Here is an 18609-nt window from a genome sequence, read left to right as displayed (position 1 = left end):
ACCACACCACAACTCAGTGCTGCCACATGCTGGTGTGGAATATCAACAAGGGAAATGAAACATGATGTAAAATACCACGACCGTTTTTTACATTATTTATGTATTGGAAAAAAGAAAAAAGAAACCAGAATGTTGGAAATATGTTTAATATGCTTGTAATAGGTTGACGGAAGCACAGAACAAAAAACAAACAAACAAACAAACAAAAAAAAAAACAGAAAAAAGTACACATAAAAATTGCAATATTTAAATGTATACATTTCTTTTTAGGATATATGTGTTAGAGGATGTTCATATATATATATACACACACACACACACACACACACACACACACACACACAATGTTCAGGATGAGTACTACTGCTGACTACACTGGTTCTCCATGCTGCTCTTTGAACTGACATGGATCGTCTCTACAGATTTGTGTTTCTTGCAACTCTCCTCTCGTTTCTTCTGCTGCTGGTTCTCCTCCATTTCTGTTTCTTTGCAGTCGGTCAAAACAGGGCTGCAAAATGCAAATCATTTATTATGAATACAGCAGATCATGTTGCAGGAACTGTGAGTCATCTTCAAGAACATGAAGCAGTCTTTCAGCTGTTTGTGACATTTATTTTTTGGGTGCAACTAGGGTTGGGCGATATGGCAAAAATATCATATCACGATTTTTTAAAAATAAAATCACGATTTCGATTTTATCACGATCATATATTGAAAAATGAATAAATGACAACAGGAGGTCCGCAGGCCTTAGGGAATAAATGACAATTTAGTCCAAAGAACCTTTCTTAATAGATTTAATTTTAAGTAGTCGCAGTTTTGCCTGCATGTGCAAACAATCAAGTCTAAGGTAAACAACAACAACATTCTAATAAAGTGCACTCTTGCAGAAAGTTTTCTACCGTCTTGAACGAATGCCTGTGTTAATGTTGACTGTTTTGGTCTTGCGCTAGCTGCTGCCTCTGCATACGGTACCGGCGCCGGGCCCCTCGCTGTTTGGCTCTCAGCATATTGTTTGGGATGCTTCCTCTTCAAATGATTGAACAGGTTCGACGTGTGAACCTGTTCTGCGCTTCAGAAGTTGAGGAAAATCCAAACCAATTCCATATAATGGAAGTGGATTTTTTTTTTTTCCCCCGTCTCTGTCTGGCTTTCAGCCACTACACACATAAACAAGGAGGTGGGTAAGAAAGCGCGTCACAATTTATAGAATGTGCCCTAGACGATCTCTACAGTTTGACAGATCGTCTTCACGCTGTAATCGTTCACGATTTAACATCGTCATATCGCCCACCCCTAGATGCAACTGTATTTTGATATTGTTGCCATTTCTGAATATTCTGTCAATGCACTGGATTTATCAATTAGTAAATTAATATTTTCCTAAAACTGACACATTATGAATCAATCAATTCCTGACAGAAAATTCTACAGCTGTCTACAGCTGACAGGAAAAAAAGATTTTGGTTAATTCAACTAAAGAGCAGCACAGTGGTGTTGTGGTGAGCAATGATGCCTCAACGCAAGAAGGTCTGGGTTCAAATCCTTTAGGTGGCTGAGGACTAAATTTCATTTTACGGGGGAGCTGTGGATTAGTGATTAGAGATGTAGCTTGGGGGGCTGAAGGGTCCAGATGCGCCTCCCACGACCGTGGTGCCCTGAACAAGCACCTAACCCCCAATTTGCTCCTACCTGAGGCTACAGTCCACTGCTCCAACTGTACACACTACTGTGTGGACACATGGATGGGTCAAACAGTAGTAACATAATTTCCCCTCAGGGATCAATATAGTATCAATTATTATTTAATTATTTTTATTAAAGACTTTGGATACCTTCGACTGCATTTCAGAGACAACTAAATTCTGTGCTTTTTAAGATGTTCACTACAAAAAATCTAAATAATTGTGCCCAGTCTGACTGTACACAACATGTATCACACAGCTATACAAAAACACAACACTGGGCTGAACGTATAATTTGAAAAGATTAGTAAACCCCACTGTGACATAATGTAACAGTGTAATAGAAAGTAGAAGAAGTGAACTGTCAACTAGTTTCCAGATGGAATACATCAGAATAAACAGTACATCACTAGCCCGACACAGAGCTCAGTTGCAGAAAAGTAAGAGATGGAAGAATGTGTCTTTCATAGCATCCAAAGTCACTAAATGACCTGAAATATTCACCAGTGCTGACAGTACCTGCAGTTGGGAATCACAACAGGTTCCTCTCCACTGATCTTCACACACTTAGCTGGTCGCAGTTCAGTCTCTGAACCTGTAAGGAAAGATGAGTGGAATGATCAATGCTGCCCTCATGTCACATGAAGCAAACTTTAAATATCTTTTCCTTGTTGTGTGCATTTGATAATAATTGCCATAAGTAACTGAACCAAATTTTGATTTCAAGTTTGGATCCATTCTCCACAAAATGAGTGACTTATGTCCACTCACCTTGTGTGGAGCTCTCTTGTGTAGGACAGGTGTTTGCCTCAGGGTGTGTGGTTTTATTGTCCATCACATCCACAACAGCAACAACCTCTTTATCAGGTCTGATATCTTCGGAGGGTGGTATGATGTCGACTGGAATTTTTTCCTTCTTTCTCTTCAGGATAAGATTTCTTTTAACCTCTACATAAATAGTCAGAAGCAATGTTACAGGGCAGAAACATTACATACATGCAACCGTTGTGTGCGTATGGTATTCTAGTTACCTTTTGGTTCATATTTGTGTTGTAACTCCTCTACTCGCAGCTGCAGATTGATCTTATCACTCTGAGCCTGCAGTGGGAACAGAAATATAGCAAACGTTCTCAAATCTCCGTGGCAACAATCCAGACTGGAAAATCCACATGCCCCTCTCTACCTGAGAGGAAAATCCCCAAACCACTCCCACCAGCTTCCCTCTTCCTAAATGAGTAGAGTCTTTTAAATTCAGCAAATTAAGGTAAATGCAAATGTAAAAAGTAAATGAACAAGCCTCATTTTTTTTCTATGAATTGTTTGCTGAGTGTATGGAATGTAAGTTTACTTTGATTTGACTGCATTTATTGTAACCTTGACAATTATTTATTCACTGTACTGGATCATCAACCTTAAGCAAACCATACTATCTCTTTAGCTTACTAATATCGAATACTAAAAAGTTTAAGTGTTGCTTTTAGTTGCATCTCTATATGAACAAGTGTGTTAAACAGAAGGAAACTGGATGGAGCAGGAAGCCTTTTACCTGTTTGAGCAGCCGTTCAGAGTTGAAGAGTTTCCTCTCCAGCTCCAGAGCTCTCTGGCTCTCTGACAAAGACTTCATCCTCTGCAGGGACAGCTCATCTCCTAGTCGCGCTGCATCCTTACTGGGAGCACACACACAGTCAGAGATTTACAGTATTTAGTGTAGACATGCCCCAAATATTACTTGGACTTACTTAAAACCTTACATTACCCCAGACTTCGATCAAGTCCAAGTGAATTTTAATTCTCATTATTAGCGGGAGATTAAGTTAAATATACCATCCTAATGTGACGCTATAAACAAATGTACTTCTTCTATAATACACAATAACAATACAAGCTGACACACAAACACAATTTCAGTAAATAAAAGACATCATGTGTCTTATAGATCTGACCACTAGTGAATAAAGCATTACATAATATGAACACATAACAACATGACTGATAAAATGTGACTTAAACTTGTCATCTTAAAAATACGTAGAATACAAGTGAAAACAATGTGCTAAGTTTGTTTCACTGCAACCAGTTGCTTTCACATCATCTCTCTGTAAATTGTGTCTTTATCAGGGTTTTTGTTAACTTCATACTCATATTACCTCAATGGCGTTTATTTTATTGATGTCTTCAAAAATGGGTGATTGTCTTCACAGTAAAACCACCCTGAGAATAAACCCAGCCATTTGATAAAGTGAGGCCTCAAAGGATTTTAGAGGAATGTTTGAAGCAGCTGAACTCACACAGTGTTGTTGAGCTTCATTTTGAGTAGGTCAGTGTAGTATGTCTCATCCTGACTTTCTCCCTCTGCTGGAGCAGTATTAGCAGCCTGAGACTTCAACAACATCTACACACACAGACACAGACACACGCACATGTTAATGGGTAAATATCAAAATGTCTAATCAACCAAAGATTTTGCAACCCCCAGGCAGTACCACCGTAGATCCCCTAAGGCCTGCGGACCTCCTGTTGAAGACCTACGCGTTAAGGAATAGCATCCATTTTTAAATAAAGGCTCCTCATTTCAGGGGCTCAAAAATAAGTGGACAAATTAACCTTACCATGAACAAAATGTTAATTTTTTAAGTATTGTTCAGAATCCTTCACAGGCAGGCGACTGCCTGAACTCTGGAACCCAATGACATCACCAAATGCTAGGTTTCCTCCTTTGTGATGCTTTGGTCTTTACTGCAGCTGTCTTCATTTGTTGCTTATTTGTGGGTAGGGATGTCACGATTTCAGTTTTCCTTAGTACAATTATTGTCAGAGAATTTATCACGATATTACGATAATCACGATTATTATGCGTTGATTTATTTCACAACTCTATTCCTATGTAAAATCACATGAACACTCCTTGAAGTTTTTAAAGTTTCCTTTATTTCTATCTTTTGATGCCAAAATATAATTATATTACTAATTATATGACCCAATATTTGTATTTGTATATTTAAGTATCTATTTATATAGGGTTACCAATCATTAATCCCCCAGGAGAATTGTTTAAATTATTTTAGCCATTAATTGTCATCTATACCAGATGTTTAAGTTTATTTTTAATCGCTTTAATCATGTGCCTAATTTTATGTGGCCACCTATAAAACGTATTATTTTGGTTAATTTATTTATGTTTAAATTACAATGACGCAAACAAATTAGTAAAACATTAAACGGACCAGAAGCAAAAAGCGATCGATCTCACACTTCACTGAAAGGCGACCCAAAATATTGAATTACTTAGCCCTAAAAAACTCCTTGCTTTTGCTTTATGTTTTGGGTCATTGTCCATTGGTGCTGTGAAGCACTGTCCAATAAACTTTGCCGCATTTAGCTGAATCCTTATACACTTTAGAATTCATACAGTTGCATCTGCCCTCTGTCACATAATCAATAAACACTAGTGTCCCAGTGCTACTGCAAGCCATGCATGTCCATGCATCACACTGCCACCACCATGTTTGCTTTGAAACATGAGCCTTTCCAAGCCTTATGCATACTTTCTTCTTCTCATCATTCTGGTACAGGTTGATTTTGGTTTCATCTGTTAAAGGAATGCTCTTCCAGAACTGGGCTGGTGTCTTTGATAGCTTTTTGATAGTTTAATCTGGCATTTCTGTTTTTGAAGTTTTCACCTTGTGCCCCTTTGTGTTACATAGTCTTCTTTTTATTACTACTTGCTGGAGAGTGTTCTTCACTTGGGTGGATGTTGCAAAGGGATTTTTCTTCATAATAACGCATGGGTTTTATATAGTGCTTTATCATAGACACTCAGGGTGTACTCACGCTAGGGAGCCGTTCCTTGCTTTCCCCCTAAAGTCAGTTGCCCTGGGGCAGACTGACGAAAACGTGGTTGCTAATCTGCACCTACGGCCTCTCCAACCACCACCAACATCACTTGCAATCATAAAATAGTGGAGCAAGGTGGGTTAAGTGTCTTGCCCAAGAACACAGCAGACAAAGTGGGAAGAATCCTGCGTTCATCCGTCAGATTGAGAGGTCGAGGTCTTTTTCTTTTCTTTTCTCAGAATGTACCAAACTGATGATATGGCCGCATTTCAGTCATCTCTCAGAAGGATTTGGTCTGTTTTATGTGGTTGCATGTCGCCAGTAGCTTTGTGAAGAATAACATTTTTGGGTTGTTATAGTGGTTATTTTTGTCTGACTTGTTGCTGTTTTTCTGTGCCTTGAAACCAGTCAAATGGTGCTGTTTTTATTTTTATTTTTCTGGACTTTTTGTTTTTGGCTGTGTCGTTGACTGTGGCGTTCAGCAGAGCAGCCGTTGTGTCCAGTGGTGTATTCCAGAGATCAGATGCTTGCGCTGTCTGTGTCCCCTGAGCTGCCGAGAGTGAGGCCTGAGATTCATGCTGAACTTTATTAGAAATCCTGGGGATACCAGGCTGAAGTTGGAGGTGGAGGAGCAGTGAAGGAGGTTTGGGTCGGCGGTGCCGTTTGTCCTCATGGAGAACCTGAGGTCTTTGGCAGCAGGATCGATGGACTGTGTGCGCTTGATGGAACCCAGAGGATGTGTTATGAGAAGTGCTTTGGAGACCTGGTTCATACCGACCACAGTACATCTGTGCCCAGCTTCAGACTCTACGGGCAGACAAACTCTGGTCAAACAACCACATCACCTGTAAATTTTTTGATTGGACTGTGTATTTTTATTTTACTTGAATCTACTCTCAATTTTATCTTGTTTTATCTTGTGGTTTTTATGAGTGTTTACTTTTATGTGCAACGAAGCTACAGTGACAAAGTAATTTCCCTCATGGGTCATAATCTGTCTTAATCAAAGTCTAGTCTTTCATACTTTCATGGAGATCTCCTGTGACTGCATGTTGTAGATTCACAACAGCAGCCTACAAATGCAAAGGCCACACCTGGAATCAAGTCCAGGCTTTTTACCTGCTTAAATGATGAAGGATTAATGGGAATAGCCCATGAAGCCTATGTAACAGCTTTTGAGTCAACTGTCCAATTATTTTTGATCCCTTGAAAAAGAGGCAGCTACACATTAAAGAGGTTTAATTCCTAATCCCTTCCTCCAATTTGGATGTAAACACCCTCAAATTACAGCCGCGATAACCACAGCCTGCAATTTAAGCCAATATTGAGTATAAAACTGTATTTTTAACAAGTTGGTATACAGCTAATATAACAATGTCAGTGTCCAAATACAGCAGGTAAAAGTATTGAACACATCACAATTTTTCATAGTAAACTTATTTCTAAAGGTGCTATTGATATGAAATGTTCACCAGGTGTTGGTAACAACCCAAGTAATCCAAACATAGAAAGAACCCAAAACAAATAAGTTCAGAAATGTGTAATAATGTAAAATAACAGAGGGAAAAAGTATTGAACACATGCAGAAAGGGAGGTGGAAAAAGGCATGGAAAGCTAAGACACCAGCTGAAATCTATCAGTGATCATCCTGCCTCTTATCTGTGCAAATGAATATCGGCTGGTTCAGTCCAAACTGATGGCCGATAAAAAGGTGTGTCATTACGAAGGTGTCATACAAGGAACATCTCATGATGAGTAAAAGCACAGAACTATCTCAAGACCTTCACAACCTTATTGTTACAAAACATTCTGATGGCACTTGTTACAGAAGTATTTCTAAACTTCTGAACGTTCTAGTGAGCACTGTTGGAGCCATAATCCGGAAGTGGAAAGAACATCATTCGACCATAAATCAGCCATGACCAGGTGCTCCTCGCAAGATTTCTGACAGAGAAATGAAATTAATTATGAGAAGAGTTGTCCAAGAGCCAAGGACCACTTCAGAAAGACCTGGAATTAGCAGGTACAATTGTTTCAAAGAAAATAATAAGCATGCACTCAACGGCCATGGCCTGTATGGACGCTCACCACGCAAGACTCCATTTCTGAAGAAAAAGCATGTTGAAGCTTATTTAAAGTTTGCTGCAAAACATTTGGACAAGCCTGTAAAATACTGGGAGAACATAGTCTGGTCAGATGAGAGCAAAATTGAACTCTTTGGATGCCATAACACACACCATGTTTGGAGGACAAAATGCACTGTACATCACCCCAAAAACACCATACCAACAGTGAAGTTTGGAGGTGGGAACATTATGGTGTGGGGCTGAGAAAAATCTGCTGCCATCTACCAGAATGATGAAGATGAATCGAGGGTGAACATTTCAGCAAGACAATGTTCCCAAACACAGAGCCAAAGAAACTTTCAACTGGCTTCAGAAAAAGAATATAAAGCTGCTAGAATGGCCCAGCCAATCACCTGACTTGAGTCCAATTGAAAATCTATGGAAAGAACTAAAATCAGAGTTCATAGAAGAGGCCCACAGAACCTTCAAGATTTAAAGACTGTTTGTGTGGAAGAATGGGGCAAAATCACATCTGAGCAATGCATGTGACTAGTTTCACCATACAGGAGGCGTCTCGAAGCTTCATTACCAACAAAGAGTTTTGTACAAAGTATTAAATAAATATCAGTCTGTTAAATGCTTTTTCCCTGTGTCATTTCACATTATTACACATAACGTAATTTCTGAACTTGTTTGTTTTGGGGCTTTTTCTATGTATGGATTACTTATGTATTACCTATGTATTACTGTATAAGTATAGCCCTTTGAATTTGCATGTCATCAGTTAGGTTGGGATATTCACTATTACGTGGAATAGGTACAGAACATACTGAATATTTTATGAACAGATTTTTTTTTATGTGATCCTCACCTCCACCTTTTCCAGTCTCTGCAGTTTAGTCATTAGATTCTGGATCTCTCCATTTTTCTCAGAGAGCATGCACTGCAGTCTCTCCAGCTGAGCAGGGTCCGCCCTGGAACCCTGCAGCTGCATCAGAGTGGCTATCTGGACCTGCACAGCACATGCACATACACAATGTCATACAAGAAACAATCAGTGTATTGTACAGGTGCTCTCAATGACACACAATACCTTCATGCGCTGCATTTGCTGTTTGCTGAAGGCATGTATTTTCTGCAGTGACTGATACTGGATCTTCATACTTATCAGCTGTCTCTCCATCGCAGCTCTTTTATCCTCCAACTGCAAAACAAGATTTCCATGCTGATTTTAACAGGGATTTTGTGTTTACACACATACATTCCTGTTTAAAATTAAAATAACTTTTTTGCTTTCTTTAAGTTGACTGCGTATTTATTTTTTATGATTTTGCAAGTACGGCACTTTGATACATTTTTACTTTTTTATTGTTTCTTCAAAGTGCTCCATAAATACAACTGACTTGACTTAATTAAATTTTCCACTTCAGCAGAGTCAGCCTTTCTTGTTGTTTGTCTTATACCTCAGCAAACAGGGAGTTCCCTTTGCTGTTTGGATCTTGGGCTTGCTGTAGAAACTGATCCAACTGGACCTGGAGGTCTCTGTTCACCTCACGAGACTTCTACAATTACAGAAATAAAAAGATATAGCATGAGCATATACAGCATACACTTTGAGGCAGAGGTCATAGTGCTGTCCATCGATCCATTAACAATACAAATGCTTACCTCTAATGCATTGAACCACGACACAGCTTCTTTGTCTCTTTCTTCTTTCTCCTCTATGAGTCGTTCCACCTGGCGCTGCAGGCTACTGTTGGCCAGTTCCAACTGCTGCTCTCTATATTGAAATTCCTGCAGTGTCTGCTCCAACTCCACCTAGAACAAAAACAGTTCACCCCACTTGCTAATAAAACATCATTAGAAAAGAAAGGGTGATATTTAGAATTAGCTGGGACACAAAATGAGCCAACATAAGTTTAAGATCACACACCACTGATAATTAAGAGTAGCTTCCCAGTAAGTTAAAAATATCTGTCAGATAACAGTTGAAGTCCATACAGGTTTAGTTTAAGGAGTTGTCTTCCCCTCACTTTACTGCTTTCCAGATCCATGATCTTCATCTGCCCCTCCATCATCTCAGATGTCATGGAACTCTGGGTGTGTTCATTCAGGGCTTGCAGTTCCTCCATCTTGTTTTTCAGAGTTTCAGTCTGCACTTGGAGTTTGTGTTTCAGCTGTTTTTCATTCAGCTGGGATTCCTCCAGAGATGACTGCAACCTCATTATCTGAGACAGGACACGTAGATGGATATTCATTTGGGCTCATATTTGTATCATTATTATGAAGAATGCCTCTAATTTGTAGTTCAGTGTGTTATCCTAGAGGTAGAGTGTGTTGTGTTATCCTAGAGGTAGAGCACAGTTTGCGCTACCTTGTTGTGGAGCTCATTGAGTGCCATGTTGTGACTCTTCTCCAGATGTTCTTGCTGTTGCAGGAGCTGTTCTTTCTGCTGGTTCTTTACACAATCATAGTCTGACTGCAGTGACTCCAGCATCCGAATCTTCAGCTCCACTTCCTTCTGCAGGGAGTATTTGTCTTGCTCAAGAGTCTATTACACAGACATACAAAGACAAGTGGTGATGTTTCAAACAATCAGCAGCTTTCACTGGGATTTTGTACATAAAAATACATAAATTCTTGGAAAACATTTGCCATGGTGGTTTGTTTGGGTTTTGCAGCAGAATGTTCTACATGGCCATCTCTTATTGTGTAAAAGTGAAACTATCTGTATAGCTGTATACAACTGACAGTGTGTGTCATCTGCAAATTGCAGATTAAGTGAGTATCTTTTAAGATTTGTATATGTTGCCCTTCTAAATGGCATCATCATACCTCAAGTACATTGGTCATCTCTACTCTCTGTTCATCCAGCTTGTTTTGCAGTTCCATCTGCTGGTTGAGGAGATCCAAGCCAGCTTGAGCAGCCTGGTGGACCTGCTCCTCCCTCTCTTTCAGCTGCCTTCTCAGCAGCTGGATCTCCTCTTCTGCTGCCATCTGAGGAGAGAAGGAAAGCGGCATATGTCAAAATACTATTTTCTGAAAATATAACAAAATAAAATAACATTAAACTAAAATATAACAGAGCATGGCAGGATGCTGAACTCTATGTCAGAGATGGAAATGCTTCTGAGAGAATAATTCTTTTAGACGTAACATAACCAATTACTCCATCTTGTCCAGTGTATAAATAGTAACATTAATTATAAAATTAATAACATTACTCTGGAGTATTTATTTATTTTATGTATTATTTATGTACGCATAACTAGAGATGCTTTTAGACTTAGACAGACTTTAATGTGGCATGGATCATGTCGCATGGTGGTCAGTGTTGTTTTCGTCAATGATACGATGACTTGCTATGTTCACAACTTTTGTGTGACATTCTTGTATGATGCAGTAGGGCATAAATTCATGAAAAAAAATTGAAATATGGAGATAAAAGGTTTTTGCCCAACAGTACAGCACGGCAGCATTGCATCTCCATCAATGGGAAAGTCCAGACTAGAGCTATAAATCTGGTAAGAAATATGGTTATTATACAAATGTGTTAAGGTGTGTTAAGGTATAAACTGTTGTTTTGTGAATTGCAATGGTTGATACAACCTTTCAACCTTGATTCCAAAGTCCAACACTTATTGACGTAAATTAATTTATTAAAAGACAACTCTTTTCTCTTACTTTTTTTTGTACTAAAACTGACTAAAACTTTTTTGAGTTTTCGCTGACCAAAACTGGACTGAAACTAACACATATAGGAGTGACTAAAATGTGACTAAAACTAAAAGCATTTTTGTCCAAAAGACTGCTACAGACTACTACAGTATGTCTGTCCCCGGCCGACTTCAGACTCTACGGGCGGACACACTCAGTTTGAGTTTACATCCCTCTTTCAGTGGACAAGGAAACATCATGCGACACGATCCTTGACTCTGTTGCTATGCAACTGGCCAAATAACCACATCACCTTGGACACTGTTTTGCCAACTACTTTTTGTATATTTGTTCATAATGCTAAAGCTGCGAAGTTTTTGATTACACTGTTTATTTTTATTTTACTTTAATCTAATCTTATTAGGACCAAAGGGCAATGCACCGAGGTACTATTGTTATACTGTGTGGTTATTCTTATTATTAATACTGGTCTCTGCAACTGTGTCATAGCTGTAGGGGCCTCGATTCGTTGCCCCGTGGCCCCTACGGCTATGAAGCAGTTGCAGAGACCAGTGGAGAAGGAGGTCAGATCTCACTCCATGAACTCCCGATCACAGCATACGAACCCTTTACTGTTTCCATACTCGTCCCGGCCACAATTTACACACTAGACACATGATTTTTTCCAGTTGTAGACAAACTTGTTCTGTCTTTCATAATGTGCTCGTCAAAGCAGTGAGACTTACAGAATTTAAACTGTGAGACTCTGAGTGTGGTAACATCTCGCAGAAGCCATGTCTCCAAAATCTTAACTCTAGTTACTGTTTTGTTACAGTAAGCCCAAATGTGAAACCACCGCAGATGGAGAATATTGCCCTCGTTGTGTCTGACCCTGCCGAGCGCGCCTCTGTCGTCATTGACAACCACCTCAAGTTGCCATGGCAACCTCTGACCCTCACGCCAGAGCCACAGGTGAGACCAATTCATTACTCAGGGACTCCTCTGATATCTTAGCAGCATATGCAGCATACAACCCTGTATACAAGTCTGCCAAAATATCACAACCACTCACACCATTTCAGCATTACAATATGAGAGGAGGCCCAATTAACACAGCAGCTATGGACTTAGTTGTTGTGGCAACATAATGCTGAGTCACCCAGACAGCCAAAACATTATGACCATCTTAAACATTAACAACAATGGAATAAACATTAACATTAATAACATAACAATAACATTAAACATATTTTTAAACACATTAGACATGCTATGTCTGCAATGTCAACAGTAGCACGACCAGCTACCATAATAACTGTTTTTTTGTTTCTCATTCTTTGTTTTGGTGTATCACCCACCTGCTCCTTACTTGGAATTTTTAGCCGAATTCTCTGAGTTTCTATGTGATTTAGTGCTTAGAACAGATAAAGTCATGATAGTAGGTGACTTTAGCATCCATGCTGATGTTGGTAGTGAAAGTCTTAATGGTTCATTTATGTCATTATTAGTTTCAATTGGCTTTTGTAAATGGATCAACTCACTGTTTTAATCACACCTTAGACCTTGTCCTAACATATGGCACATAAACTGAAGGTCTGATATTCTCTTAACCCTCTTTTGTCTGATAATTTCCTTATAACATTTGAATTTAGAATGATAGATTACACTGAAATTGAAAAGACACTTCATTGTGGTAGACACTTATCCGATGATGCTGTAACTAGATATAAGGAGTTAATTCCTTCATTGTTTACCTCAGTGCCTTATGTCAGTGATGTGTATGTCATCAACCACAATTTAACTCCAACACAGATAGATTATTTTGATGATAGCATGACAGCATCCCAAAGTACAACTTTAAATTAGGTTGCTACTCTGAAAAATAAGGTGATAAATCAGAGGAGGGTAGCTCTATGGTATAATTCACAGTTGCGTAGTTCAAAGCAGGCAGTTCGAAAGCCGGAAAGAATTTGGCATTCCACTAATTCTGAAGAAGCTCACACAGCCTCGAAAGATAGTTTAAAACCTAAAAAAAAAAAAAAAAAAAAAAAAAAAAAAAAACTCTCCATAAGATTAGAACAGCACATTATTCATCATTAACAAAAGAAAACAAGAACAACCCCAGATTTCTTTTCAGCACTGTAGCCAGGCTGACAAAGAGTCACAGCTCTGTTGAGCCATCTATTCCTTCAGACCTCAGCAGTAATGACTTCATGAGTTTCTTCTCTGATAAAATTGTTGCCATTAGAGATAAAATTCATAGCATCCTTCCATCTGTCAAAGATTTAAGTACAGTGGCATTAGACATCTCTGTAGGACTGAGTCAATATTTGGATTCTTTCTTTCTAATTGATCTTCCTGAGCTCACTTCAGTTATTACAGCATCTAAACTATCAACTTGTCTTCTAGACCCCATCCCAACTAAATTGCTCAAAGAGGTTTTTCCATTTATTAATACCTCCATATTAAATCAGATAAACGGATCTTTATTAGCAGGATATGTGCCCCAGTCTCTTAAAACTGCTGTAATTAAACCATTACTTAAAAAACCCACTCTTGACCCGGATGTTTCAGCCAACTATAGGCCAATTTCCAACCTTCCTTTTATTTCTAAAGTTTAGAAAAGGTTGTTGCCAATCAGTTGTTTGACCATTTAAACAGAAATGGTTTGTTTGAAGATTTTCAGTCAGGTTTTACAGTTCATCATAGTACAGAATCTGCATTTGACACTACTGATCACAGTATTCTACTACAGAGACTTGAAGCTGTGATCAAGATTACTAGGTATTGCACTCGACTGGTTTGAATCCTATCCGTCAGACAGATTCCAGTTTGTCCATGTAAACAATGATTCTTCTATATACCAAAGTAAGTTATGGAGTTCCTCAGGGTTCTGTGTTAGGACCAATATTATTCACATATACACGCTTTCCTTAATATCCGCAATATTATTAGAAAGCACGGCATACCCTTTCATTTCAGATGATACCCTGCTATATTCATCCATGAAACCTGATGAAACTAATCAGCTGGTTCCTCCATATGAGCTGGGTTCGGCTAAAGATTTCTTCCTGTTAAAAGGGAATTTTTCCTTGCCACCGTCGCCCTCAGGCTTGCTTTGGAGGTTTCAGGTCAGCATCTTGAGACAATTTGTATTGTTATTGACGCTATATAAATGAAACTGAATTGAATTGAATTTATCAAGCGCTAAAAATCGGGGACAGCTTTAGACGGGGGACAGGTCATCCAAACTGTGGACTGTCCCCAGACATCGGGGACATCTGGTCACCCTAAAAAACCCACAGAATTGACATGGCACCTTTTTGGAACAAGGTCTTCTGTGTTTTCATGGTCTTCTAGTTGTGCCGCAAACAATCCATTTTCACCACACCTCACAGTGACACAGTTGCACCATGCATGTTCAGAAAATGGTCCGGTCTGAAACAGTGTCTTGTGGCACATATATCAACATACAAACTTGCTAAAATAATGTTAGCAGTAATAATTAGAGTAAAATAGAGCTCATCAACATTGACTGAGGTTATCAAATAGCTTAAATATCTTCACCCAACTACTAGTTTCTTTAATAATAACTCTTTAATATAACTAGACGCTGAACTGCCTGGGCATGTGGCTGAGATCAGTGCTTCTGCAGCCTTCCAGACCGTATCAGCGGCTAAAGGCAGTTTCACCCTGGAGCATTTGTAATGGCCACATCCCTAAGCTCAGCTTCTTCATGACTTCAAATAACATTCTCTCCCAACCTGCAGTCTCTGTTCCAGCCAGGTCACGGATGCATCACAGCTACTCTGAAGGTCCTGGATGACATTGTTACTTCCTCAGACTTCAAGCAGATCTGCATTGCTGCCTTTATCGATCTTTGACTTGGTCAGACTCTGCAAACCACTCCATTCTCCTACAGAGGCTCACTAGCATCGGTCTGTCATCACACTCCTGCAACTCGCGAGCTATCTAAATGACCGTGTTCAGCAAGTAAAGACTGAAAACATTTCGTCTGACCCTTTCACCATAACTAAAGGGGTGCCTCAAGGCTCCATCCTGGACAACCTGGGCAATTCCAAGAACCACATGTGCCGATGATACCATTTTACACTCAGACACTCCGTGGCAACCACACTACAACTGAGCCTCACCTCTGAGCCTCCTCTTCACAGTTTGTAAACAATGTGAAGTATCTCAAACACTGTAGATTGTAAACAGCGGTTAGCATATTTCAACACTCACTGACCCATACATTCTTACTTACTGGACTGTCCACCATGCAATCGGCAGACACATACCAAACTGAGAAACCCAGCATCTACACGAAAGAAAAGTTGAAGGCAACTTACGTTGCGTTATCTACCTGCTTTTACACTCAATAGACTGCATTTTAATTAAAACCAGATCACTTCACTTTAGTAACTTAAGCTTTTTTTAACAGACAAAACAATCAAAAACTCACTTACTTACTGACTCTTTGAGAATGATTCACAATAACTGGGTGTGAAAACACGACCTCCCATATGATAGCCAGTGTCACTGACCACTGTACTATTCTTGGCTACACTTGCCATCGGCCAGTCCTTTCTTTCAAACCAAGAAACACAAAACAGACGGACATAGTCAAGTGATGTACCACTTCCTCCAACTACCTGGGTATCTGAGGTTCAGTGCTTGTGTCGGTAAATGACGTCAAATGCAACAGGCTATCAAAGCATAGCATCTATCTATCTATGCATATATGTAGGTATTTGTTTATTTTAATGATTTATGGCATATATATTTAGGTATTAAGTGATTTATTTATTTATGGTATATATCTGTAAGTATTTTTTATTTATTTTTGTAGGTTTTTGGAGTTGGTCCTCCATATATACATGCAGATGAAAATCGATTTCCAAATGTATTATCTGCGTGTTTTAGCCGGATAAGGAGTCCGACATTAGTCGGAGTCCAGTCAGAGTCGGACTAAGGCAATAATTCGTTTTTTCACGTGCATCTTAGTGATTGAGCCATTTCAGCGCAATTGTTTCAGAAGGCTTCGGTTTCTCTATCATTACGCATAACTTTATCCCAGCGCCATTTTAGCCTAGTGGCTCTTAGTGGAAAACGGTGCACTCCCGCTGTCGTTTTTACAAAGCAACCGTAACCAATGTTGGTCTGATCTGCAAGAGAGCTACTGAATAAATCTATCGCTGAGGAACGCTTGATGTTTAACAAAACAGGCAACGTTTATACTAAAGTAAACAAAAAACTAATTTAAAAACACAGCGTTGACTCGGGGCTATTCTACGAGACGAGCGACTACTGAACTCCGAACAGCATAACTGAAGAGATACCGACAATTGCAACAAAAAGTACAAACAATACAACAAAAAAACGTTTCGTTACTTTGTAAGCGATCCGTCGTTTGTCAAACCGCCAGAGTTTGAATAGCTCCCATGAATTAACGCGATGTCGTGTGTCAACGAGAGTTGTGTTCTTCTTTTGGTTTTCTGGTAGCTTGCAACCAAGCTCTCCGAGATCTATAGCGCCGACTATTGTGCTGGAGTATATTGAAAGAGGTAAACTGAAGTTATTGCTGTCTTTCGATTTTTCTGGTCACCAATCTGGCATTTACTGACAATCAAAGGCATATGCCTCAGTAGGTAGAGCGGATTGTCCATGAACCGAAGGGTTAGCGGTTCGATCCCCTGAGTGTGCCATATGCCGAAGTGTCCTTGAGCAAGATACTGAACCCCCAGTTGCTCCCAGTGCAACTGCCGCTGGTGTGTGAATGTGTGTGTGCTTGTGTGAGCGAATGGGTGGATGTGTCTCTGACTGTAAAAGCGCTTTGAGTACCTTTGAGTAGGTAGAAAAGCGCTATATAAGAGCAAGACCATAGCAAAAAGTTTAATATTATTATATTTACACTGCAATCCGCTATACGAACTCACAGATGTGAGAGACAGTTTAATCCCTTTTATGAAACAAAATACCTGCTCAACTGTTTAAACAAACACAAAGTCGTGCTTACAGTACTATCAGCATTACTTATGAAATGCTTAACATTATGTTGTGGTAACACTGTGGATTTCGCAAGACCAGGACTTGTGGATTAGTAGATTGGATAGGTTCAACTACTGGATCACCGTGAATGTAAGAATGACACTCAGGAGGCAAAATTTTAAATATAAAAGTAATGCTGGCTTTAGTTAGAAAAAAAAAAATCAAATAAATTTATTAGAACAGAATAAACAGATAAATAGATGAACAAATAGATAGATAAATAAACAGTTAAATTTAAAACAAGACAAACAAAACAATCAAATAGATATATACAATAATATCATTTGAGTATCTAATTAAGCTAAATATTCTAATTTGGGTGCACCCTATTAACCTGAATTCTTTGTTTCAATTTCAAATCTCAGTTTCTCTGATCCAATGTAACAGTTTTTAATAAACCAAAGGGGAAAAAAGAAACAAAATATCAGTTAAAATACATTACAAACACAATTCACTTATTAATTTTGCAAATTAAACAAATTATCCTACACAACAGCTATGTGTTTCCAACTCCAAAAGAAGTTCAATGTCCAAGAAAATGTCAAAAGATGAGTGCAGGTCCAGTGTTACAGGGATGGAGAAACATCTGGGGAATTGAGGGTAGGAGGAATTGTGTGACATGGCTGAATGTGAGGGTGTTCCACATGTTGAGCCTACCACACCAGAGAGTGTAGCAGGACCTGTTCAGTGACCACGGGATATCTAGGGTTCACTTCACTCTAGATCAAGTGGGTGGCTCGCCATCGCTTCACTTCACTTCACTGGAACAGGCAAAACAAAATCCAAAAGAACAAAAACAAACAAAACAACAACAAAAAACCTGACCTGTCAACAAAAAGGGTCAGTAAAATATCATCAGTTATTTATTAATACAGTTGTCATTCTCAATTACCACGGTAACAGTTACCATGACACAAAACAATATTAGTACTGCACATCTTAGTTAAACTTGTACATAACCATTTTAACGTCTACAGTCTATAATATAATCATGAACCAATTCAATTTCAAAATAAAACAAAATAATTAATCAAAACCAATAATGTGTTCGGCGGGGCACAGGCACAAAACGGCTCTGGCACCCGGTACCGCAACAGGGGTTCAACACAAAAAAAAAATAAACTAATAAACAAATGTACTTTTGGTGACATTTCAAAGGAACACATTGTTCATGGATTGTGCCTTTACCTTGCTGCTGAAAGCAGTAACAGATGAGGGGGACGCTGTCCACACACAGACACACCGATGACAGTTGGGAGCAACAGCTAAGCGCTAGCAGACGAGCTAACGGTGGTTAAGAGCTAACAGCAGCAACG

General features: G+C 39.1%; 1 protein-coding gene across 1 annotated transcript; it reads right to left on the bottom strand.

The window, feature by feature from the left end:
• Positions 1 to 271: 271 nt before the first annotated feature.
• Positions 272 to 16768, bottom strand: spdl1 (spindle apparatus coiled-coil protein 1). Its single transcript, XM_047584972.1, has 14 exons — positions 16637 to 16768; positions 10421 to 10582; positions 9960 to 10136; positions 9619 to 9813; positions 9254 to 9403; positions 9049 to 9147; positions 8679 to 8789; positions 8457 to 8597; positions 3974 to 4077; positions 3232 to 3352; positions 2717 to 2783; positions 2457 to 2633; positions 2205 to 2280; positions 272 to 508 (listed from the first exon to the last, which is right to left on the bottom strand). Exons 2-14 carry the CDS (start codon positions 10580 to 10582, stop codon positions 361 to 363), a joined length of 1728 nt encoding a protein of 575 aa, XP_047440928.1. The 5' UTR covers positions 16637 to 16768; the 3' UTR covers positions 272 to 360.
• Between the last annotated feature and the right edge of the window lie 1841 nt (positions 16769 to 18609).

Source organism: Mugil cephalus, chromosome 5, assembly GCF_022458985.1.
Source record: "Mugil cephalus isolate CIBA_MC_2020 chromosome 5, CIBA_Mcephalus_1.1, whole genome shotgun sequence".
Taxonomy (NCBI): Eukaryota; Metazoa; Chordata; class Actinopteri; order Mugiliformes; family Mugilidae; genus Mugil; species Mugil cephalus.
This window is presented reverse-complemented; position numbering and strand designations above follow the sequence as displayed.